Source organism: Aulonocara sp. 'chitande type north' Nkhata Bay, linkage group LG7 (assembly GCF_057382095.1).
Source record: "Aulonocara sp. 'chitande type north' Nkhata Bay isolate Kocher_YH1m ecotype deep benthic linkage group LG7, A_spYH_male_GT1.1, whole genome shotgun sequence".
NCBI classification, from domain to species: domain Eukaryota; kingdom Metazoa; phylum Chordata; class Actinopteri; order Cichliformes; family Cichlidae; genus Aulonocara; species Aulonocara sp. 'chitande type north' Nkhata Bay.
This window is the reverse complement of record NC_141350.1, coordinates 5,490,543-5,513,752: the sequence shown is the minus strand read 5'-3', so window position 1 is coordinate 5,513,752 and position 23,210 is coordinate 5,490,543. Positions and strand designations below refer to the sequence as shown.

At 39.6% G+C, this 23,210-nt stretch overlaps 2 protein-coding genes across 3 annotated transcripts; both read right to left on the bottom strand.

Annotated features, from left to right (window-relative positions):
- Positions 1-5,720: 5,720 nt before the first annotated feature.
- igf2b (insulin-like growth factor 2b) lies at positions 5,721-12,809 on the bottom strand. Its single transcript, XM_086298171.1, has 4 exons — positions 12,621-12,809; positions 11,596-11,746; positions 8,819-9,000; positions 5,721-7,485 (listed from the first exon to the last, which is right to left on the bottom strand). The coding sequence occupies exons 1-4, from the start codon at positions 12,693-12,695 to the stop codon at positions 7,246-7,248; spliced, it is 648 nt and encodes a 215-aa protein (XP_086154297.1). The 5' UTR covers positions 12,696-12,809; the 3' UTR covers positions 5,721-7,245.
- Positions 12,810-14,524: 1,715 nt separating this feature from the next.
- Positions 14,525-20,438, bottom strand: th (tyrosine hydroxylase). Of its 2 annotated transcripts, XM_086298169.1 has the most exons (14): positions 20,255-20,438; positions 19,882-19,977; positions 19,577-19,780; positions 18,772-18,946; positions 18,587-18,675; positions 18,410-18,477; positions 18,264-18,314; positions 17,428-17,573; positions 17,140-17,275; positions 16,709-16,778; positions 16,567-16,623; positions 16,149-16,244; positions 15,934-16,067; positions 14,525-15,331 (listed from the first exon to the last, which is right to left on the bottom strand). In XM_086298169.1, exons 1-14 carry the CDS (start codon positions 20,336-20,338, stop codon positions 15,172-15,174), a joined length of 1,566 nt encoding a protein of 521 aa, XP_086154295.1. In that variant the 5' UTR covers positions 20,339-20,438; the 3' UTR covers positions 14,525-15,171. The 2 variants fall into 2 exon arrangements, with proteins under 2 accessions (XP_086154295.1, XP_086154296.1); XM_086298170.1 differs by lacking the exon at positions 19,882-19,977.
- Positions 20,439-23,210: the final 2,772 nt, after the last annotated feature.

Sequence of the window (23,210 nt, the reverse complement as noted above, 5' to 3'; positions counted from 1 at the left end):
AGTCTTCCAGCAGAGTTATTTGAAGTGAGGGATAGGTATGGATCATGGCCTGCCTTGTAATTAAGAGAGATTGCTATTTTCCCCTCAGAATGGGCTCTCCTATCCTGATCTGTAATTATATGTTGTTCAAACATAGCGGGGAGTGTCCCTGGTTATTGTGCTGCCTGGTTTATTGTGCCTCTACTGCCACAACAAGTGCCAGCATTGGTGATTGTCTGCCTTTAGCTTCTTTTTAATTTTTCTGTAACAGTACAGTGCAAAAGAATTCCTTTTTCTCCCACACTTTTTCACCCATCCCGCCTCTAATGTTTTTAATGAATCTTGACAGGAATGCATTACCTGCGCACGCATGTGTGTGCATATAGTTGCGGGTAGTGCCCCGGTGACCTCCACATACTGACATTGACATGCAACAATGATGAATGCGCTGAGAAAGCAAAGTAAGGACCCACCTGGATAATGTTAAAGTTAAAAACTCTGAAACTTTAAATGTTCCAAGATGCTGACCTTGTTTAATTAAGTGCAGCGTTTCGCTTTTAAATCTTTACTGCCACCCACTTCACTTTTCCTGCAACACCTCCAATTAATTTAAAGTCTTTAGCGATACAAAAATGAATAAAATTGATGAAGGCAATCTTAGTTGGGGAGTATGGATAACACGCACTAATTTTGTTTGTGTGAAAATACAGATAGTTTTACATCCTTAAAGAGGCTGTAGAGTGTAACATTTAACCCCTGTGAGTAAGTATAGCCCAGGCAGAGTCTGCACCACACACAGAGTATATTTAAGTGTAAAGCTGTGACCCCCTTGTTTTCCAGTAAGAGGAAATTGTCATGCAATGACCCAGTGACCACAATGGAAACCACTTCCCCCTTTGTTTTGATTTTATATGGCTTAACCGCCTCATTTCCCATGTTCAGGCCCTGCAGTCTACAGTCCATCACATTTTGTCACATCCACGTTGCTCTTCTGTTTCTGCCATCTATGACCTTTCAGTGTTTGTTGACCAAGACACCAAAAGCCTCAAAATTGCAAAACTTTACAAATGTTGCACTCAAAACTGTCTATGTTTAGTGTGCGAGTGGGCTGTATGGATCATTCTCATGGTTTTTAAGTGACCATTAGACAAAGACGGAAGACAAACACTGAAATTGTGGAGTTGTTTTTCTCTCCCCATATAGCTCTTTTTTTCTTTCTTTTTTTCTTTTTACCTCGTCACACCCCCAAAGTTTTATTTTACACTTACAAACTCTGATGTAGTCTATATCAACTGAAAAGAAAGAGAAAAAAAGTCAAGACTTATGACAACAAACTATACAATGTAAACAACATAAACAAACACACATGATCATGAAGAAGACCTGACCTCCTTCTCTTCTCCTCACATAGTTTTACTTTGGAGAAATTCCACTAAAACTTCCACTTCATTGTTAATATGTCCGAACCTACGGTTACATAATTAGGAAAGCTTCGTCACAGCTCCTGGTTGATTAGGAATCAACAATTAGGTAGTTTTGTGGGGCGCTGACGAAACACAATCCCCTCTTTATACTCAGCCTCTGCTGTAACCACCTCAGAGCCAATGCAAAGATACAGATTGAATTATGTTTTACATTACCAACTTAAGCTCTTTGGGTGAAAATTAGCCAAATGACTATCTTTCTGTGTCATTATTGACAGAAGAAGTGTTAGATGCTTGTAACCATAAACACCACACACAAGAGTTTTGACTATTCCAGATGGCCAATACAGTTTGTCCTGGACATAGAGCTTCTGTGGTATGACCCCCTTTCCCTCTAATTCTCCCTCTCACTGTCTCTTCCTCTCAATCTCGTTGCCTTCTCTCCATCCTCTTTTCAGTCCACAGCAATTAGAGAGACAAAGTGGGAAAAGAGGAATGTGTGAGCACGCTTTGTGAGGACCGAGAGAGGGAGTACAAGGGAGAAAGTGAGCGATAAAGAGAGAGGGAGAGATGAGAGATAGAGGAGGAGAGGAGAAGAAAGGAGAGGAGAAGGCCCATCTTAATTGGCCTGTGTAGCCACGCTGGGCTGTGATGGTCTGGGCTTGCCAAACCCTGTGCCTCAATAGTTGGCCTGGCCTTACATGCATCCCGTGCATCCGGCCAACCACAACTAACTCTAGTGTGCTCTTTGGCAGTTTCCAATGTCAGGCCTGGGAGAGTTGTGCCACCCACATCTCCACTCCACAGTTCAGGAGGCCTCTCTGTTGGGGATGGATACGTGGGTTTGCGTTTATGGCATATTTGTCTCCACCACTTTTATGTTGAGGTGGCAATTTTTGTGCTGTCTCTATTGTTTACTTATTTAGGATAATTTTATAGTGGCAATATGTCCCAGCTCCAGATTTAGACACAATGGTATGTTTAAATTTAAGAAGTTAAAAATGCCCTTGCTGAATTTACATGCATACCTCGGACAGATGGGAAGAAAAGCTTTGTTCTGTTCTATGTAACAAAGGGATTAATACTCAATAATGAAATCATTAATGAAAATGCAATTTCTTTCAGCTCTACTGCAACGTCTCTTTCTAGACTGTGCTACACTACTGCAGTATAGCCTTGAATAAACTTGACACCTTAGCCTTAGATGTTTTGGTTTGACTGGTGTCTTGTGTTGCTTTGGATGCTGAGGAGCACAGTTCCTGCTTTAATATGTAAACTGTAAAGAGTCATCCTGGCTGCAGGGAACAAGTATGGAGCAAAACATGTTCACATCGTCGCAACGAGCCACGCTTCAGAAACAAAACATTTTTGATAGTATATGTTTCCAGTGTTTTCCCCTGTTTTTTGTGGGGGAACAGACTCCTTAGTGGGGCAATAAGGTTTCATGAGACAGGCAAAGGTGATTTAATAGAGCGATTTATGACCATAAAACACAGAACATGAGCTCCTCTACATTAGCCCACCAGCTTCTCCACTTTGCCAGAAGCAACACATGTGCATCCCATCATTGTAAGACAAAACTTTGCGCCAAAGCCAAAGAAAAATAGATCCTCCACCTATGGTTGTAAAATTCAAAGTCTTTGATTCCAGCCTGAAACACTGCAAAGAACTTCAATAAACTGTTGAACAAAGATAACCCCTGTGCCCCAAACTGTTCCATTCTGGGAACAAAGATAGTATGTTGTAAATCTGCCTGGCAACAGACATCTCATGGGTGGGTGTGTGTATGCATGTCAACAATGAAAGGTTGGGCCATTTACAGAATATGCATGTGATAATTTGAGACATGTTGGTTACTAAAATAGGCTTCTGAAGGGGAGATTACTCCGGTAGTTGGCAAGCCACTGGAGGATGGATGGATAGATGTACAGATGGGTGTGCCAAAGGCAGTGAGAACAGGTCAGGTTTAGTGTGGCATGCAGAAGGAGAAGGTCTGAAGAGCAGGCAGATTGAGAGAGAGAGAGACAGAGAGAAGAAAATGGTGTGAGTGAGAGGAAGAGAGTGGGTGCTAAAAGCAGCTGGAGATTTTTGCAAGGCCTGAAGATGTAATAAATCATTTATAGGGTACATAAGGTTTAACCGATATAAAGGGATTTCAAAAATGCACATATAAAGAAAAATGTAAGCACACATCCAAGGCAGGCAAATGTGCAGAACAAAGTAGTAAATCAGCATTGAATGTTTGATAAAATGTTTTTTTATTGATATTAAAAATGAAAGTACATGAATTGTGCATTTCGGACGTCCTAGCGTGCAGAGGTTAAATCAATAAAATACACACAGGCTGAGTGATCTACTGACACAGAAGAAGTTGCCTTTGCTCAGCAAGATATTTCTTCATATTCAGCGAAAAGAAGTGGTTGTCTTCCACGCCATTCATAAGAACACTAGAGTAGCCTGTTTGAACATTACAATAGTGAATGAATGCAGTCCTAGCAGGAAAATATAAAATAAAATATAAAATATTATAATAATATCAATAATAATAATAATTGCACTGCCTGCTTTGTTGCACAACTGAAGTAGAATATAATTAGAGACAAGATGCAGCCTTGATAATTGAGATCTCTCTGACAGAAAAAAGACAAAGTGTTCTCTCGACTCTACACCACAATATGGCAACTATCCATTGAGTCACCGTTTCATGGGGTGATGCATGACACAACAGAGGAGGAAACTGTGATAATGTGGCACAGGATGACCTTGCTTCTGACATGGGCTTCAGTGGTTTGTTACAGAGAACTTATTATTGTGGCCAGGTATGGGTAACAACCTCAGCTCACCTTCCACAACAAGCTTATCTCTTAAACTCAGCAACGATTCCACTTCTCCCTTAGAGAGCACATTTTTTTTCCTGAGTGCTTCAGAAATGTTTCAGCATGATAGCCCTTCAGTAAATGCATAATGGATGCATTAGTGGAAGATTGTGAGGGATGAATCCCGAACCCCAAACACACATACCAATGCAAATACAGATGCATATTGATGATGCACAAGATCAAGATATCTTGATGATGTACAGAGTCACTGTGCTATACCAAAAAGAGACTTTGATAGATAGATAGATAGATAGATAGATAGATAGATAGATAGATAGATAGATAGATAGATAGATAGATAGATAGATAGATAGATAGATAGATAGATAGATAGATAGATAGATAGATAGATAGATAGATAGATAGATAGATAGATAGATAGATAGATAGATAGATAGATGGTCTCTCTTTGACAGACAGTGACTTTCAAATGACCTTTGATGTTTGCTAGCATCACACCAACGTTGGCATGAATAGGATGACTTGGTTATGTGTAATGCAAACCCACAACTCCACGGCTGAGTGGACACTTATGGCCTCATGACCCAACTAAGAGTATCAGTGGGACTGGCACTGCATTAGATGTTCCTTAGAAGATCATAGGACACCATGCACACTTATAAAAACACAGTTTAATGAAGGACTCGTCATTCCCCCTCCCCTACCATCAATACTAAAGTGGCTTAAAAAACATAGTGGGTTTGAGTAATATCCATGTTGAACAGTTATTTCTCTTTTTTTTCCAGCAATGAAAAAGTTACTCATTGATGCTTTCATTTTCTCAGACAACCCTGACAGGCTCCTGGAAATCCATGCAGACCAACAGATTAAGAGTATGTGCCTATTTTTGTGACATAACATGCCTAAGCAATCCAGGCTATGCTGCTGTTAAAATATTAATTTAAAGGACTATGGCAAATGAAACAGGAAAAAAACAACATTTTTGGTACAAAGCATCTACAAAAAAAAGCCTTACAACTCCAATTGGAAAACAGAGATCATACAAAATAAATCTAGCAGTTGAGCATCAGTGCTACGTATATTATTTGGACCAATTTTTCAAATATATTTTATAACAAAATAAATAATGCCTTTATACAGTGCCCTTATTTGTATTTCAACAAACGAACAAAAAAGCTTGGCGGCTCATTACGCAAGGTACAGCTCAGACTAAAGGAAAATAACACAACGTCCCTGGAAACTAATAGTATATCTATATATCTATATCTATATATATATCTATAATGAATGTCTATATATATATATATCTATATATATATATATATATATATATATATATATATATATATATATATATATATATATATATATATATATATATACATATACACACACACACATATATATATATATATATATATATATAGATATAGATATATATATAGATATATATATAGATATAGATATATATATAGATATATATATATACATGTAGACGTGTATATATATAAATATAGTTTCAAGTATTTGTTTTCAGGCAAAAGCATGTGAATACTACTGATATACAATAAAAATAAAATGTTAGTTGACATTATTGCTGTTTTTTCCCTTTCTTTATAACTGTAAAATAACATCATAACAATAAAAAAAAGCCTAACTTGGAAAAACAGGAATGTCACGGTACCAGAAACTGACAGGGTTTTCCTTTTTTTTTTTTCATTGAAACATTGATATGAAAAAAGACAAAAAATAAAATATAATCATCATTATCCCACTTGTTCTTAGTCCATGCCATGTTACTTCCTGCCAGAACAGTCCACAAAGCCATGGCAAACAGGAAGTACTGTCCCCAAACTATAGTACTGTCCCAATCCAGGTGGTCCATGGTGTCCCGTATGTGTCCCCATAGTGCTCCATGTGTCCAGCAGCCTCAGAGGGACAGGAGGAACAGGGACTTGGTCTCGGGTCATCCCTTGCTGCTTATGCTGGCAAACTAGTAAATAGCAGCCGCTAGCACTCACCATGAGCCTAGATGCCAACACAGCCCATATTTTTCCTCAGTGACTCTTCCCCCTTGACATTGCCACTGCCAGGAGCTCCCCCATATCCTTTATTTTATTTAAAAAAAGTCACACTTTCCTTAAAACGGAAAGCTTTAATTATTAATTCAAAGAAAAAAAAAACGTGCTTTTCCACCTCTTCTTTGAGTCCATTCCCAAAGCTAGCACCATGACATTTTTTTAAGCTACACGTTCATTGTTCATAAAAAAATAGTGCCATTTTTTTCTTTACTTTGACGTAATCCGTGGCAATGTGCAATTTTGCAGACTCTTTTCTGCTTTTTGTTTGTGATCAAAAGGTGCTGGAACAGGAATCTAATTTTATAAAATAATTCCTTACAGTGTGGAAGTCCCTTTATAGGTAGAGGTGCAAACTAAAGAACTAACAGAGATTTTCTTTTCGCCTCAGGAAAAATGATGTGGAATGGATTCTTTCATGCAAGCAGCTCTTCACTTTCAGTTGTCTTCCACAAGGACAAAAAACATTCCGCTAGGTGTCCTCTTGACACTTGCAAACGACAGATCTCTTTCATCTTCTTTTTCCCTTCTCTTTTTGTCTTTTGCTTAAGGATCCACCTGAACCGCATTCAGCCGAATTGTTAACTTTTTGTTCGACATTTGTGTTTGTGCCTTTTGTATCAGTGACTGAAAGAGAGTGGGAGAGAAAGAGTTCAGACAGGAAGAATGTGAAGGCATGTCTGTGTGCCAGAGGAGGGTGGGCTGGTGGGGAGGGGGGAGTTCGGGGGGAAGGGGGGGCATTAGAAAAGGGCCAGGGGTTCAAGACGTAGTGGATATGTGCAGGGGGAGGGATTGGTGAGCTCGGACAGGGCAGGGGAGGTCAAAGAGGACTGCCACAGAAATGACGTCAGAGACAAAGCTATAATCCCCTAGTCTTTTTTTCACCCTCAAAACTCTTGTCTGTGCAAAGGGCTGGCAGCGGGCTCATTTGTGGCTGACAAAGTTGTCCGTGGTGAGCAACACGGGAGGCAGCTTGCTAGGAAGGCTGATCAGGGGCCTGTGGAAGATAGCCTGCTCCTTGGCTTTAATCTTCTCCGCGTGCCTCTTAAACTTTCTGGCCCTCAGAATGGCGGGGACACCCCTCCGGAGCCGCTGGGCCGCCTTCCTCTGCCACACCTCGTATTTGGAATACTTCACGGTCACATGTTGCTTCTTCGGGACTTCCTATTGTGGCGTGCGGGCGAAAATAGAGGAGAAAAGGGAAAAGAGGGAGTCAGTTCATTAGGGTGATAAGATATTGTTCAAGTGCTTATTACAATGGAGGAAAGCCTTGTTTATTATGTAAAAACATTCAGTCATTTTTGGGCCAGTGAAACGGAAATCAAATGTCATTCTTAGAGTGCTGAACGTCATAACAGATTCGCCTTGTCCTTGTTTTAGTTTCCTTGACTGGGAGAAGCTGTCAACAAGCGCCTAGTTCAGCCTCTTTAACATAATGTCAAAGGGAAGGGCGGTCACTTGTCTCATATACATATGAGGAGCCGGCACTCACTCAGCCACTCATTGAACTTTGTAGCCTTCACAGAAATGCATACAAACACAATTCACAAACTTCAATTCTTACGCAGAAGACTCCTTTAAACAATGCTAGGTGTTGTCTTGAGCACCAGGGACAAAGCAGGAGGGGTCGCAATGAAGCTAGAATTTATGCGTGAGTAGCCAGTGCTAGATCTGAATGGCTTGTTTTGGTCCTGCCACTTGAAGAGTGTTTATCCCCCTTCATTCACTCCAGGCCTTCTCAATAGCCCAAGAACAGCTGGCCCTCAGAGCAGGCTGTACCCATCAACTCTCCCAACACAGAAAAACTAGAGACATGTCCAAACTAAGTCCCTAACAGCCTTTTATTTTCGTTCTTTCTTTCTTTCTTTCTTTCTTTCTTTCTTTCTTTCTTTCTTTCTTTCTTTCTTTCTTTCTTTCTTTTTTTCTTTCTTTCTTTCGTTCTTTCAAATGCCTATTACTTTCCTCAGTAACGGTATTTATATCTATACATTTTTAGCAGTGTCATGCCACCAGTACTGATTTTATGAGCAGTCAAAACAAAAACATCTTTTTTAGGCTTGTTTAAAAGTTTAACTGGCTTTAAGAGGTCTGGCAAGCAACTGCTCTTGTGAATCCATTAAAAAGATCTGAAACTCTTCCGCATGTCTGTGACATATTTCAGAAGAGCTTTGGTGGTTCGGGACAGGCACAAATACATTTTGTCCACCATCTTACAGGACATATACGCACTTAACACACACCCTTTTCCTGAATATAACGTGTTATGACTTTTGTGATGTTTTCCATGACTGTCAGCACTTTCTTTGTAAGTTGAGTGCTTTCCATTGGCCAATTAACTAGATATAACTGCGTTAGCATGGGTACACTGTACTCAAGAGTCAGTGACATAGGGGCTAGGCTCAGAGGTGAATGGGGGCACAGGAGATGGGAGGACAGATAGAGCTGGGATTAGCACTATTTCCCATACTGGCCTGTTGTTGTTGTTGCTTAGACGTACCTGTTTTAGTGCGGGCATCACCGGTATGACCTGTAGAGAGGTGGCTGACACGTCCCTTTCGGACTTGGCAGGTTTGGCACAGTACTGCTCCAGTAGGTTGAGGTCACAGCTACGGAAACAACACTCCTCTACAATCCCACGGGTCTGGGGGCGTCGGTTGTTACCCCTGCTGGTTGGCCTACCTGAGGAAAAATACAAAAAGGAATGAAGACGTAGAGGTTAGGGACTGCAAACACAACATCAGTAATGAATCAAGGTTGTTTTTGCAGGATTACTTCGACAGTCATAGCAGCCCTTGGAGCAAAGAGGATAAAAGGAACTCTATGGCCAACTGCAACAAATCTTTTTGTTTGTAGAGGATAATCTGATTAGGGCTATCTGGAAGTCCTTAAATGAGTGAATACACAAGTAAACACCCTGTGCTGTAGAGACCAAAGGGGAGCAGCAAAGACATCTAAGCTCTCAGGTATATTAGGCATAGCAAAATATATAAAATGGAAAACTCTTCTTTGACCTTGTTCTCTGCCAAGTCAGCAGAGATAAATACGCTGAGGAGAGAGGAACAGTAGGGAAGTAGAGATATCAGGAGAAAGGGGATGGGTGCAGACAGGGAATGTGAGGGTCAAAACAGAGGTAAAGAATGCATAAGAAAAGAGGGCTAAAGCAAGAGAGAGAAAGGTATAGAAAAAAAGGGTTGGATGGTTAGCATGTTGCACAGGAGAACATTATCCACAATGAATAAAGGCCTTGTTTGCTGTCCTGTGACCCAAACAATGTTTGAGAAATCTCATGGGATGGCCAGATTTGATAGCAGAAGAAAACGAAAATGTGCTGTAGGGGGTGGGGGGACAAAGAGAAGGGAGCACATCTATGTTGGCCCAAATTGGATAACGATCTTCCTGATTGGTAAAGAAGCTGCTGTGGCAAGCAGCACACAAAGAAAACACCTTGATTTTCAAAGCAACAGCTAAAATTGTTTTTTTTTCAGCTGAAGTGTTTGAAATCAGATTATTGAGAGGAAGGTGAAGTTATGTATGTCACAAACAGTGCAGACTGTGCGAACAGAGGCTTTCGCAGTTTAGGATTAACAGCTACCACAATGCTTCCTCAAACACTGCTTTACAATTACTCCATCTTCATGGAAGCAATGATTAGAATTGATGAGCTCTTCTCTTAGCCTGACATCAACAACCCCCCACCTCAACCAACTCATCAGTGTGGTCTCCTGGCCTGGGAACACTATTGCTGAGGTGACTGGTATGCCTCATGGGGTGCTATTACTTTACTGGTAAACAAGCAGCCTATTGTGTCGCCAGTGTGTGTGTGCCTTTGCAGTTCACCAGTCTTTCATATGCAATGAGAGGTATGGGCTGTAAGCAGACTCAGCAGAGAGAGAAGCCTGGACCAGGTCTTGAGACACACAGCTGGCTATAATCTCCCCCTGTGTGTATGCGCACGCGCTAGTGTGAGTGAGTGCGTGAGAAAGAAAAATAGCAAACACGCATACCACACAACCGCAGCACAGTCTCAGCTCTCCAAACCAGAGGTGGCAAAAGTACAGGCATTCTGTACTTAAGTAGAAGTACAGACACTAGTGTTAAAAAAATACTCCAGTAAAAGTTGAAGTACTGAAGCTACTTCTTTACTCAAGTAAAAGTGAAAAAGTACAGGCTCTGAAATTATCTCAAATTAAGAAAGTAAAAGTAGCTCTTTGAGGAATATTTCTACCAGTTATTTTTGTGCAAAGCTCACTGAACCTTGTGTGATACTAATGTAATAATTAAATAATATTGGTAGATAGGAATGCAGAATTTCAGTCTGAATTTTAGAGAAAAAGGAGGAAAATAAAAAGTCTCTCTATTTTCTGTTGCCTACATTGTAGATGGTTTTAAACAGGAAAATGAGTAGGGAAGAGGTTAAAGTGGGATTCAGCAGGTGGGGGATCCTAAAATCGGCTGTAATGGCTCAGTGTGGGGGAAAGAGTCACAACTCACGAGAATTTCTATTGAGAGCTCCAGTAGATTTTCTTTGTGTACAGGCTGTGATTAGCTGATCTGTACTGCTGCTGCTGCTCTGAGGTTTACTGGTCTTTGCTGAATTCAACAAGATGTCAGCAGATGTTGCATAAATTGTCCTCGCTGATTTCCATCCACTGTTTATGCTGTCCTTATATTAGACAATATACAGTTGATATGAAGGTAGAATTCAGTGAATAAATCCCACCAGCTGCACTTGATGTAACCTCCCTCTGACCATGAGCACACAGCCACTGTGTACCAGTCACACATTGTTCTTTACTTAAAATCCATCACAGTACAGCAAACTCACCTGTTTGTCCTAAACAAGTTAAAAAAAAAAGAAACAAATAAAAAAAAAAAACCTTCCAACTTTAACCACTGACTGTGGTACTCGCTTTTGCCTCTTTCATCTCTTTTTGTGCGACATCCACTGGTGATTAATACGCAAATGTGATTGCGGTTTGATGTTTGAAGGCTCAAAGACGTTAAATAATAACCACCGTCAAATGGATTAAAGCAAAAGTCGCTAGCTTGTTTTGAAAATGTAAGGAGTAGAAAGTACAGATATGTGTTTAAAAATGTAGGGAGCAAAAGTTTTACCTGAAAATTCTAATCGAGTACAGTAACGAAGTATTTGTACTTCGTTACTTCCCACCTCTGCTCCAAACAGATGTGTGCAAGCGAACAACAGAGAGATTCAACAGGCAAATGAGCATTCACACAGCCCATCGTGAAAACTTGTAATGCTTTAAAACCTACTGAAATAAAAACCTCTGTCTTCACAGACAAACTGCAGCGCATCCACCAGTTCTCCCCCACACAGCGTCTCCGCCGAGGCCATTTCCACTACGTAGAGCGTCAGGGCCAGTGCAAAGAGCAGCGCGCGACTCGTCGAAGACATCCTCTTGACCTGCGGAATGAAGCATGGGGGTCACCAAATGTAGCCATGACATGCAGAAAGTTGTGGCATACAGAAATCATTAACGAAATAACAGTTAATGACATTTTTAAATACCATTTTTTAATCAAAATCAGCCACTGTTTTTTTTGTTTTTTTTTTTGTTTTTTGTTTTTTTTTTTTCAGACGAAGAGGGTACAGTCTTCATCACAGGCTCCCGCTGTGTACGGTGTACGTGCTCAAATGTTCGACAAAGTAGAAATTCAGAAAAAGAAAATCATCTCAAATCATGTCGCAATATGCAGACCCACTCTTCACCTTCCCCGCCCGCTATTATCAGCTGCTGTCATGTCTGTCGCACCTGAAGAAGTGCTTATTCTGGAGGAAAAAACAAGTCGCCAGTATCACCAGCTTTCCACTCTTACACAACCCTCCTGAAGTTGCAAGGCCGGCTGCTCGATAGTTAACTAGCCGAAAACACCAAACTCAGCATATATTTTCCCTTTGCTCACCCCGGAATGAGCTCACTGACCCTCAAACCTGCCGCCCCCTATCTGCCGGTAAAAAAAATCAGCTGTTTGCTCCGTGTCCACGACACCATCCAGGCGCGAGAAGACTAAAATTACTTGTTCTTTTTCTATCCCAAATGCCTCAAAGCTTCTCCTCGCCGTTTATGCATCTTGAACTTTCTCTGCTGCATACAAATCAAAAGATGTCCCGGTTCTCATACTGCACAAAACTGATGCGAGCACTGCATCTACAGAACCCGAACTGGTTTTCCTACTTATAAAACCAAGACAACTCCGCTATAACCCTGTCAGACGTCTTTCATTACGCACACGGCAGAGCCGGAGAGTATAAAACAATTTGCTTGTTCTTTGGTTACCTTCATTCGGCTGTTCTGCGTTCTCCGGCAGGTGTGGCAAAGTGAGTGATGTCCGTATCTTTGCTGGGTTTCCATGTCAGATGGCAGTAGTCAAAACGTTGGGAGTTATTTGGTTGGAGAAATTGCAGGTGAGTTAGTTTCCCAGTTGGTTAAACTATAGAGATGGTGAGTGAGAAGCTGTCCCAAAGACTAGGCGACAGGCAAAACTTCTCAGGGAGAGGTATTATATACTAAAGCACGCCCCTTACACCCACCCCACCCCTTGCTCCTCCTCTTCGCCCATGAAAAAAAAAGAAGGCCCAGAGACGTTTCATGAAAGTGCTTGAAGGGAGAATAAGAGGGTGAGAGTCACAAAATATGGAACACTTCCATGGGCATTTTCCACGTTTACGCACTGTAACCTACAATCACAATGTTTACACACAGGACGCAGACTGAACAAGAATAGGGGTAATTCCTTCGACTCCAAGAAAAATGTCAATGTCTCCGCCCTGCTGTAATTAAGATTAACATTCAGTGGAATCACTGTGGCCAAGGTTTGCGGCTTCCCTCAGACTGCTTAGATGCAGGCACTGGGGTCAAAGGTGCCTGACAGTGAAGGGGAGATAAAACTGGGGGATCATGCAGTAGAAAGCGGATGCAGCGGGACACCAAGTGGGAAAGTAGATGCAGGCATGTCTCAAGCCACACATATGATGGATGGTCATATGATGGAGAGCTTTACTAATGCATTAGTATGCACATTATGACAAATATGCATCATACAGTCCAGCAGCACTACTTTATGCAGATATTGAACAGGTACCATCAGAGGAGACAAAGAGTGATCCATACTTTGAAAATCTGATTTTAGCATATAAACACGCACATTCACGTTATGTTTTATAAAACTCTTCGAGGGTCCCCTTATTTCAGTGTGTGTTCTGGTGAAGGTAAAGATCTGGACGTGTCTTCAGACTCATATTGACACCTGCTGGTCAGGTTACGGTACCTCCGTTTGTTTGTCCTCCAGCTTTCGGCTTTCCAGCTTTTGTGCTGGAATGTTGAATCCTGGATTTGATCGCATCTTCTTACCTGAACAGAAGGAAGCGTGTCCCAGCAAACTCGTGTTCTCTTTCACAGCTTAACATTTCTCTCTTATGCACAGCATTTCTCAGGGTTATTTCAAAACAGCACACGCTGTAAAAAGTAGATCTTTTAAAAGTAGATAATATATAAACTTAATTTATATATTAGCGATGATTATGCAGAATAACAGTTTCAAAAATGGCTGATTTCTGATTTGTTTATTTATTTTCAATAAAGCACATTAAATAGAGTTTCTATAGTGCATTTAGTGTCATTAAAATGTCTTGGGGTTGTTTGTGAGCTTTAGCTTGTTTTTAAGACCGAATAACGTCTCAAAGCAGAGATTGGTGACAGGAAGAGAACCTTAAGAAGATTTATTCTCTCAAAAAAATTCAATAAATATGCTGTGACTTTATGACGAGGCAGGCCAAAACAGCTAGACAGCTCCCTCTTGCGATAGACAAATGTAAAGCAAGAATCTATAGAACGCCAGGACTGCCATAATGAATTAATTAAATACACCATTAAATAATTAATGTGGCAATAATTAATTAAAATTGGAATTAATTAATTAAATAAATAGTTATGATACATGTAATTAATTAATTATTGAAACATTTAATTAATTATTTAATGGTGTATTTAATTAATTCATTATGGCAGTCCTGGCGTTCCATAAGAAGCAGCCAGGTGTCGTTAAATAATAATTCATGCCAAAGTATTTCTAGGTTTTCCCATCAGCGATAAGAGCAAAAACCTATCAAATATAATACAATTATTTATATTTTTAGTTTAACGGTAGGAATAAAACTTGATAAATCACAGAAACGATAGTGGAATGTTAATTTGCAGTTCTTTATTATCTGATAGTTTCTAATCAATAGGTTATTACATAGATTCTCCCCTCCCCCTTTTTATTATGCATTTACACTGCAAGACGAAACCAGCATAAAATACACAATGCAAGACAAGAACAGCATATGAAAGCCATGGATTTAATTACTCAAATGCTAAATTCACATATTTGGAAAATAAAGCTTTTGACAGAGCAGTTACAGATTTTTTTCTAAATAAAATAAACGATCCAAATATACACCATTATAATTCTTTAATTTCAAAATATCTATACCATAGCTATATAGTCTTCTTTTAATACATTCATTATCAGAGTTCCCCTTGATGTGACTCTAGATTTGACACATTTCTCAAACAACAAACTTTAAAAGCATGAATGGTCCAGTCAGTAAAACCCCATCATTTCACAAATGCAAGCATTTAAGATCTTTGGATACTTTGTCAGCGCTGAGTTTTGAGGTTTTAATGGTTGCAACCTTGCTGGAAAACCAGCCAACCACAACGAGCAAAACTCAGATTCATACAGCAGGTACGGCACAGAAATATGAACACATTGGCAATCTTCAACAGCGTGGACTCAGCTGAGAGAAAAGCAAACAACAGGCGGATGGTGAAAGACAGCGCATCATCACGATAGCACACTTAGGGCGTCTGTCAGCACTTTAAGCTCATCCTTCACACCTTCCAGGCCTCCTTGGATCTTCACTGGGTTGTCCAGTACTTCAACACTGCTGGTATATGGATCAAATCTGACTGAGAAGGGACGCTTGATGCCAGCTACATAAGCCCTGGTCAAAATTGTAAAGATGTAAAGAAGTCAGAAACTTAAAGATCTCAAATGGGGCTGTCTTTTTGCTCCAACTGAAAGTATGGACTAAAGCAACCAAGCCTGCAAATTGTCCTTGTGTTATAATTTGCCATGTTGTACATGCATGCAAATTATTGAGACTGTGGATTCCACAACATAAAGAAAACACTCCTATGTAATGATGCTCACAATGTTCTCTGTGCTCTTTCAAACATTCCAGTGCGGGTATTTTCTCATCCAGTGTGTCGGGGATGTCATGTGCTGCATTCTACTAGAGGCTGAATATTGTGAAAACACTCACTTAAGCTACTTGTTTTGCAGGGCAGCATTTGATCTGTTTGCCAAATAAAACTCCAGACTTTTGCCTCGGTAAGGAAGACTACATTAGGAACAGCTGTCTTCTGGCTGCTATGGCTGACCTACAATAGTTTGTGGCCTCGGGGGTTGGCTGGCTGTTCTCTGACCTCGTCCTCACATAACCTCTCTCTTTGTTGTTTTTCGTTGTTGTTGTTTTTTTACATTTTTTTATCAGTTCTGTATGTTCTTATGTATGTGTATGTCTGGTATGATAAAGAGCAGTACCTGAATTTCTCCTTGGCATCTGAAAAACTCTCAGAAATAAAGTAAACAGGCTGGTATGTCTGGTCTTGATAGGGCTGCACTGCTGCAGCCTCTGGATCAAACTCTCTTGTCTCTGGTTCATCAGACAGAGAGTGCTGGAAGTTTAAAAAAATGGAGAATTAGCTAACAGCTGTCTGTGTGTGCTGCATTAAAGGAAAAAAAAAGTTTGAACGTACCACAAGTTCACCATAAGAGGAAAGCAGCCCAGCTCCATAAGCCCTCACCTCACCATTTTGTTTACATAAGCCATACTCGACCGTGAACCAGTACAGCTGATGGAAAAACAGAAAGCAGGTGACTGAGAAGAAGTATGGACAATCAGTGCATTAGTTACATGTTAGATTTTAGACAAGAGGCTGTCCAAAGTAATGCATTTTCAAAGATATTTTAGCAATAGTTAATTCCATTGTTTACTATATGGGATATGTATCTTAGTTCGTGCTCGAAGCCCAGGCTAAGAAGGGTGGGAGCATGTGTGTGTGTGTGCCTCTGTTGGGAGATGGGCTGGCAACATGAGGTTCAACCCCAAACTTCACTGCAGTTATATTTATACAGTTTGTATGTGTTGTTTGTGTTCGAAGACAAAAGTCTTACTGTGGACAGTTTCTCAATATCTTCATCCGATGCCCCCAGTGAAGCCAAACCAAGGTTCTGTGGAAAATAATAGATCAGTTCTTGCTAAATAGCACAAAAGAACTGAATGATCTGTAAGGCTGTTAATCTCTTCAGCACTAACCTGTGAAAACTGGGCAAAAGTGCGATCAGCCAGCATGGGTACGTGGCCCAGTAATTCATGGACGCAGTCACTGAAGAGAAAGCAAAAGTTATTTCAATTCACGACAATGTTTGATCCTGAATGAAAAACACCACACAGTTCAGTTTGATTGGATGCAGACTTTATGATCACAAACTGGAAATTCAATCTGATTACATAACAGTTACAGAATGAAAGCAAGCCTGTTCTCTAAAGAAAAACATATCGAATCTTAAAATAATTACATAAACACAACAGCTTTTGCATATGGCAGCTTTTTAATATGAATTGTTGTTGCTATTAGCAGATGCTATGTGTAATTTCACTTGCATTTGTTTTTATGGAGTTATTTCTGATTGTATACTTTATAATTAGTTGAAGCACAAAGCCAAAAGAGTCACAGTAGTACTCACGGTTCTGGGGAGTGCATGGGGGAGGAAGCATGTCGGATGTACTGGGTGCACTGGAACACTCGGAATGCCAAACTGGCCAGAAAATCTCTGGCTGAGAGCAGGCCCGCCACTGGACGCAGCGCAAATCCTGTGCGCTCTGCATGTGTGTTCAGGGGGATGGTGGTGAAGGGACAGTAAGCAAGAGAGAGAGAGAGAGCGAGAATCAAATCCTGATAGGTGGAGTCGACATTCGCTAAGCGTCTGTATTTACGTATCTTTTCTTTTCATTTTGTCTTATCCCATTTTTACCTTTGAGGAAGCGTGACACATCTTCCAGCTGGGGAATGTTGTCTGGGCTGTACCCACAATGCCTTTCTAGGAGACAAAAAGCCTCAAGGTATTCACTGCAGGCATGGGTGGTGTACAAGTCCCTCAGGGTTGAATATACTTCTCGCCTAAATCAAGATTTAATTACATAAAAATTGAGATTTCATTTATTAAAATCAAAATCTTGGAAAAACTGGAAATAAGCAAAACTGCAGTGTAGTTTTAGAGTTATGGTTAGTGTTATGCGCCTGCTAATTAACAGTGTTTAAATTGGATTTATCCTGCAATGTTTAACTATTTCAAGCAATTTATTTCTTGCATCATATTTATAGAGCTCTTTTTTATTATGCTGTGTTTTTCTCGTATCGTATAAATCTTATGAAAAAGCACATTGCTATAATTTTTCTACTTGGTCTGGTGACTAAATTCATTCATTAGTGTCTTTTTTTTGTCCTAAACTGTCCAAGTAAAATATAAACATCTATTAACTTGCAAACAACACTTTGTTCTCAGGCTATGGATATGTTTTTTATTCAGACAAGCTCGAGCTGTCACCTCAAGTTTATTCTTGTGACACCCTCCATCTGAAGTTAATTTACCGAAGCATCCATAAAAGACAAATCATATGCAAATAACTGGTTGGTGGGTAGACCACAATGTGTTGACAGTAAAACAACATAACAGTGAAATGTATTTTAATAGATAAAAACATTTTGTGTTCATTGTAAATGATAATTTTATGCTCACTGCTACTTCAGACTTAACTTTTCATATCTTATATTATCAATATTAAAAACTAGCGTGAAAGAGCCCCTTACCATGTGCCAATCTCCTCCTCTGTGTATTCCACTCTGGGGATCGAGTGCCCACTGAGGACAAACATATGCACACAATTATTACATTTCAATTTTATGTCTATTTTTTATGGTTGTGTGTGCAGTATTTAGGAAAAGGCCCATCTCACTATCTGTATCTGAAGGCAATGTCACCAATCATTCTCCTCCTCTGTCTGTAGGCAGGATCTGTGTAGCCCTGTTTAAATCAAATATACCAAACACAGATCACATTTTCTGTAACAAGCCCAGTAATGACAGCTATTTCTATTCAATTATTTCTTCTTCTTGGCAATGTCATTACTTACTGGATGGTCATGGTCTAAGTCTGGATCAAATTTGGTGACCAGATGATGACACCTATCCAAATCTGCAATTTTCTTTGGGAACCAGTGGACTAGTTGAGAAAACGGGGAGAAAAAAATAAACTGTTCTGTTTTTTGCTCACTTCTACAGACTATTTAAAATGTTTCGCAATTATTTCATCAGTTACATTTGACTTCTTTGGTGGTTTTGACATCCTCTGCGTTCCTCTTTATGGAGCTGATCAGGGTACTGACATCTGAGAGGTGCACCTCACAGCGGACAAAGTACTCCAGGCCCTCCAGGGTGTCTTTGACCTTCCGGCATGGTCGCGTCTCCAGATGGTGAATCTTAGCTTCAAATGTCTGAAATACAGTCAGCAAGCTGAGATGTGACTGTGGTAGCAGAGATCCAGAGGTGAGAAGTATTTGTGAAGCACAATAACTGATTCTGGATGCACACTTTCCTGTTCAAAACATGGAATAACCCCCCACCCCACCCACACATAGATATTTTTTTTTTCCAAATGGTTTTCTTCCATGACCTTTTTCGGTACTTCTGTGTGACTAAAATGTGTAACCAACTTTAACAATAGCCAATAAAATATTATTCAACCTTTACATATCCACTATATTCCACTAAAATAAAAAACATTTTACAATTACCTTGTTGTGAATCTTGACTACTTACCTACTATAAAACCGGTTTTAATTTTCCCACACTTATTGCAACCCTGTTGTCTCACCAGAAAATGGGTCACAGCTACAATATTAGAGTGCAAATGTTGATAACTGTATTATTACCAACTAGACACAAATACCGACCAATGGGAATCTTTGCAAAAGAGCAAATCCAGTAGCTTAGTGTGAATTTATGAAGCATTCATAAATTAATTATTAACAAACAAAATAAATAGTCACATATAAATCAAAATAAATCTTTAAAATATTTAGTTACCCCTTAAAACTCTATTAGAATAAATTGTGATGGATTACCTCGAAAACCTTGAGTGTCCGCGACAGCGCAGGTGTCTTGGAGTTTCTTAAAGTAAAGAAAATGTTGAGGAGTGCTTTTCCATCGTCCTCCTCAAACACTATCTGTTCACTGGCCTCTGCAGCCTCTGCCGCTGCAGCGGCTGCTTCCCTCTCCTTGCGCGCGTCCTCGATCAAGCTCTGCCGTCTACCGACGAATCTTGGAGACTGTTTTAAAAAAGAGAAATTAAAGTTCTGCTTGTTACGATTTAACTGTAAGAAAAGACAGACACGACACCACATGGACGTAACTGATGGGCTTTGCTTACTTTTTGGATGTCTCCCTTGATATTTGATGGGTGCGCTTTACATCTCCAAATGCGCATTAGATCGGCAATGCAATCAAGGTAAACCTTACGACATATCTAAGAGTAAATAGCGACCACAGCACACATTTTAGCAGATTTCAACTGTAAAATTGAAACGTGCAGGATTTGTTTTTCCTTCCTGGGAAGCTGTTCGTTTGAGATGTGCGCCAGACAGCGACGCTGCGTAATGAACATCTTGCCAAGTTTTCTTTGTGCCATACAACAGTTTCCGTGATTCATTGAAAGTATTTTTCTTAACAGATGACTCCACAGACAATCACAGATTTCTGTTTGTAATTTAAAACAAACTTGTGTTTTCTAAAATATTTCTTACCGTGATGGAATCAGATCTCTCCAGCTCGGACGCTGCTCTGCGGACGCTCTTTGTGGAGGATGTGGAGCTGGTTGAAAGCGGCATCTTCAGGCTCGGAAGTCTGTATTGACTTAGCTTCTGTGGCAGAAGTGGTAGTATGGTTTTGGCTCTCTCTAAACCTCTCAGTCGGTGCTGTGTGCCCACAGTTTTTCTTTTCTTTTTTTCACCACGGAGGTTTCCCCTTTTTATGGGATCATTTGTTTGCCGTTTCTGACGTCAAACACGCTCAATCTAATCAATCAATGCGCAGAGTCTATCAGTCTCATCCCAATTTGGAGCGTGCTGTATAGTTTGAGACAGAGCTCTTTTTTGCAGATGTTTGGCACATTCTCATTGGCCTTTATGAATGCACTTATATTTTCGAAATTTGGCAGGTAAAAAAGGCAAACACGTTTCAAGTTATTAGGGTAAAATTAGAAGTAAGTGAACTGCAAAATGTAATAATGTGCTGTAGTATATTGTATGAATAAATTAATATACGGTTTTCTTAATTAAGTTGTTTGCCTCATTAAAATTTAAATAAGTAAGGTGAAGCTGTGTGTTGTATTCAAGCAGCAGTTGGATACACTGTAGTCATTTTTAGACCATAATTAAAGCTTTGACCTGAGGGCTTTACGTAAAGGTTAGACCAGAGAAAAGTCAACTGTGGAAAATTAAGTCACTTTATCAGCTCAATCCAATCTCCACAGCTCCTCACAAATTAGATTTCATTTGGAAAAAAAGGAAAAAGAAACACATGCACAGACAGAAGAGAAAAAGAACAACGCATTGTTTTCCTGTTTTGCCTGCTCTGTTTCTTACCTCAGCAAAAGCCATATCAAGTGAATTTGTACCGCTTTTGCCTGACGACTTTAGTGGTTAACATGATTGTGAGTGATGTACAGTGCCCAGAGGCAAGAAGAGGTAAAATGATTATTTGTGGACCTTTTGCCACTTGCTCTCACAGCAGCAACCATACAAGGCTGCAGAGGAGGCAGGTGGGGCCCCAGTGTGACTCTTACTTAAACCCGAACACAGGCTCAAAATGCTAAAGAGCACTGATGTTGCCCTGGGCGCAGAAAATGCAGGTTGCTTCCTTAATTGAAGGAGAGCTAGTCTAAGGAAGTAAAGAAACCTGAAACAAACAGACTGTACGATAGATACTACCATTCCCTGTTTGTGAGCCTACAATTCTGCATGGAAACAGTAAATTGGTGTATCTTTTTTTTTTTTTTTTTAAAGAAGCTAGTTATGTATTTTTTTTTCTCTGTATCACGACCTTTTCAGAAAGTGGCATGACACAAAAGACTTGGCAATAGACATAAGGTTGACATTTATCCAGAGATAGGAATAATTTTATGCTATTTTTTCCATCCATGTCTTTCATGTGGAATAATTCTTTCTTCAGGCAAATTACACTTGCAAGGGGCCAAAAGTAGTTGAACAAATGACTGTAAAGCTGTTTCATGTACACATATAAATTATTTATTCATTAATAATTTAACAATTAAGCAGGTAAAAGGTCAGGAAATGATTGCAAGGATTGTATTCTGAAACCTCTGCCTTGAATCCTCAAAAGACCCATCAAAGCAAGTGAAATAGGCAATATTTATACTGTATGTGAAAAAAAAATCCAACAGAGAGATAGCTGGGACATTAGAAGTGTTGAAATTAACAGTCTGGTACATCCTGTGAAAAGCAGAAAACATTGGTGAACTAGGCCACACAAAATGATATGGATTTAGCACAAAAAAGCAGTGGTGTATGGTCACATGATCACTTCCATGGTAGTGAAAACTACCTTACATTAATTCAAGTAAAGAATACTTTCAAGAGGATGGTGTGTTCAAGTACTGACTTCACTAAAGTAAATACAGAGGCCTCCGCAGAAGAGGCAAACCAATGATCAGTGATCCCTCTCGAGAACAGAAATCAATTAAGCTTTTTCAATAATAAAACATAAATTAAAAAAACTCAGGCTAACTCTGAAAGAGAATATATTGGATAGCAGAAACTGAGTTTAATCTTTACTGGAATGAGAGGAAGGATCAAATTTAGAGAAAGGACGTGAAACACATTTCTTTGGTTATCTGAGTAGGATTCAGACTTTAGAAATCCATTGTCTGCAAAAATTCAAAGTATTTAAAACACATTTTAATATATGATGGTTTGTTCAATTATATTTGAAGTGCTAACAGACATATGTGTATAAGAATTGTTATTCCTAAATCTTCAATATATTTTTGTTCAGCCTGTTTAATTAATGCAGAAATTCTGCATTTCATCTACATCTCAGTTGTTCAATTTGAAATCTGTTCTGGTGACATACAAAGCCAAACTCATTAAGAGCATCACCTTCTACATAATTCCAGATGTAACTGTAAATTATAAGAGCTGCAAAAAAGATTACTTGATGTGATATTGATTAAAAGTTGTATTCTTAAAAAAAAAAAGTGAAGAAAGAAATGTGTTAAAATTGCAAGCAAACAAAAAACATTTGGAGTACATGTCAGTGTAAAAAAAGGAATTTGGTAGCTCAGAGAATGAAGTATCGTGGTGCTCGAAATAGAGAAGAGTGTTCCGGAGAAGAATTGTATTCCAAAATACTAGAGATAAAACCCAAGTTTATTTAAGTACAACCAAATTCAGTGTGTCTGGGGAAGGACAGCAGAGCTACAGGCTGAATCAGGATGAAGATAAACTGATATCCATGCCTTTCCTCCCTCCAAATGTCTGCTTCCTGTGTCAGCACAATTTATCAAGACCATAGCCCACTGGACATCACATAGAGAGAAAGCACTCTTGATTTCCCCTGCTATTTATGTAACAGAAAGCCTGGCTCTGACATATAGTATGCATTATTTCTAGCCATTAATTTTGACGTGATATGGTGTAGTCTAGCCATTTCTGTGCCGATGGCAGTAGCTTCCCCTCGTTC

Excerpts from the sequence above, each read along its gene's own strand:
- igf2b (XM_086298171.1), bottom strand. The coding sequence starts at position 12,695 with ATGGAAACCCAGCAAAGATACGGACATCACTCACTTTGCCACACCTGC. Across the intron at positions 11,747-12,620 it reads CGCAGAACAGCCGAATGAAG|GTCAAGAGGATGTCTTCGAC; the intron begins GTAACCAAAGAA and ends TTCATTCCGCAG. Across the intron at positions 7,486-8,818 it reads TGATGCCCGCACTAAAACAG|GAAGTCCCGAAGAAGCAACA; the intron begins GTACGTCTAAGC and ends ACGCCACAATAG.
- th (XM_086298169.1), bottom strand. The coding sequence starts at position 20,338 with ATGCCGCTTTCAACCAGCTCCACATCCTCCACAAAGAGCGTCCGCAGA. Across the intron at positions 19,978-20,254 it reads AGAGATCTGATTCCATCACG|ATATGTCGTAAGGTTTACCT; the intron begins GTAAGAAATATT and ends ATTTACTCTTAG. Across the intron at positions 16,624-16,708 it reads CTTTTGCCCAGTTTTCACAG|AACCTTGGTTTGGCTTCACT; the intron begins GTTAGTGCTGAA and ends TATTTTCCACAG.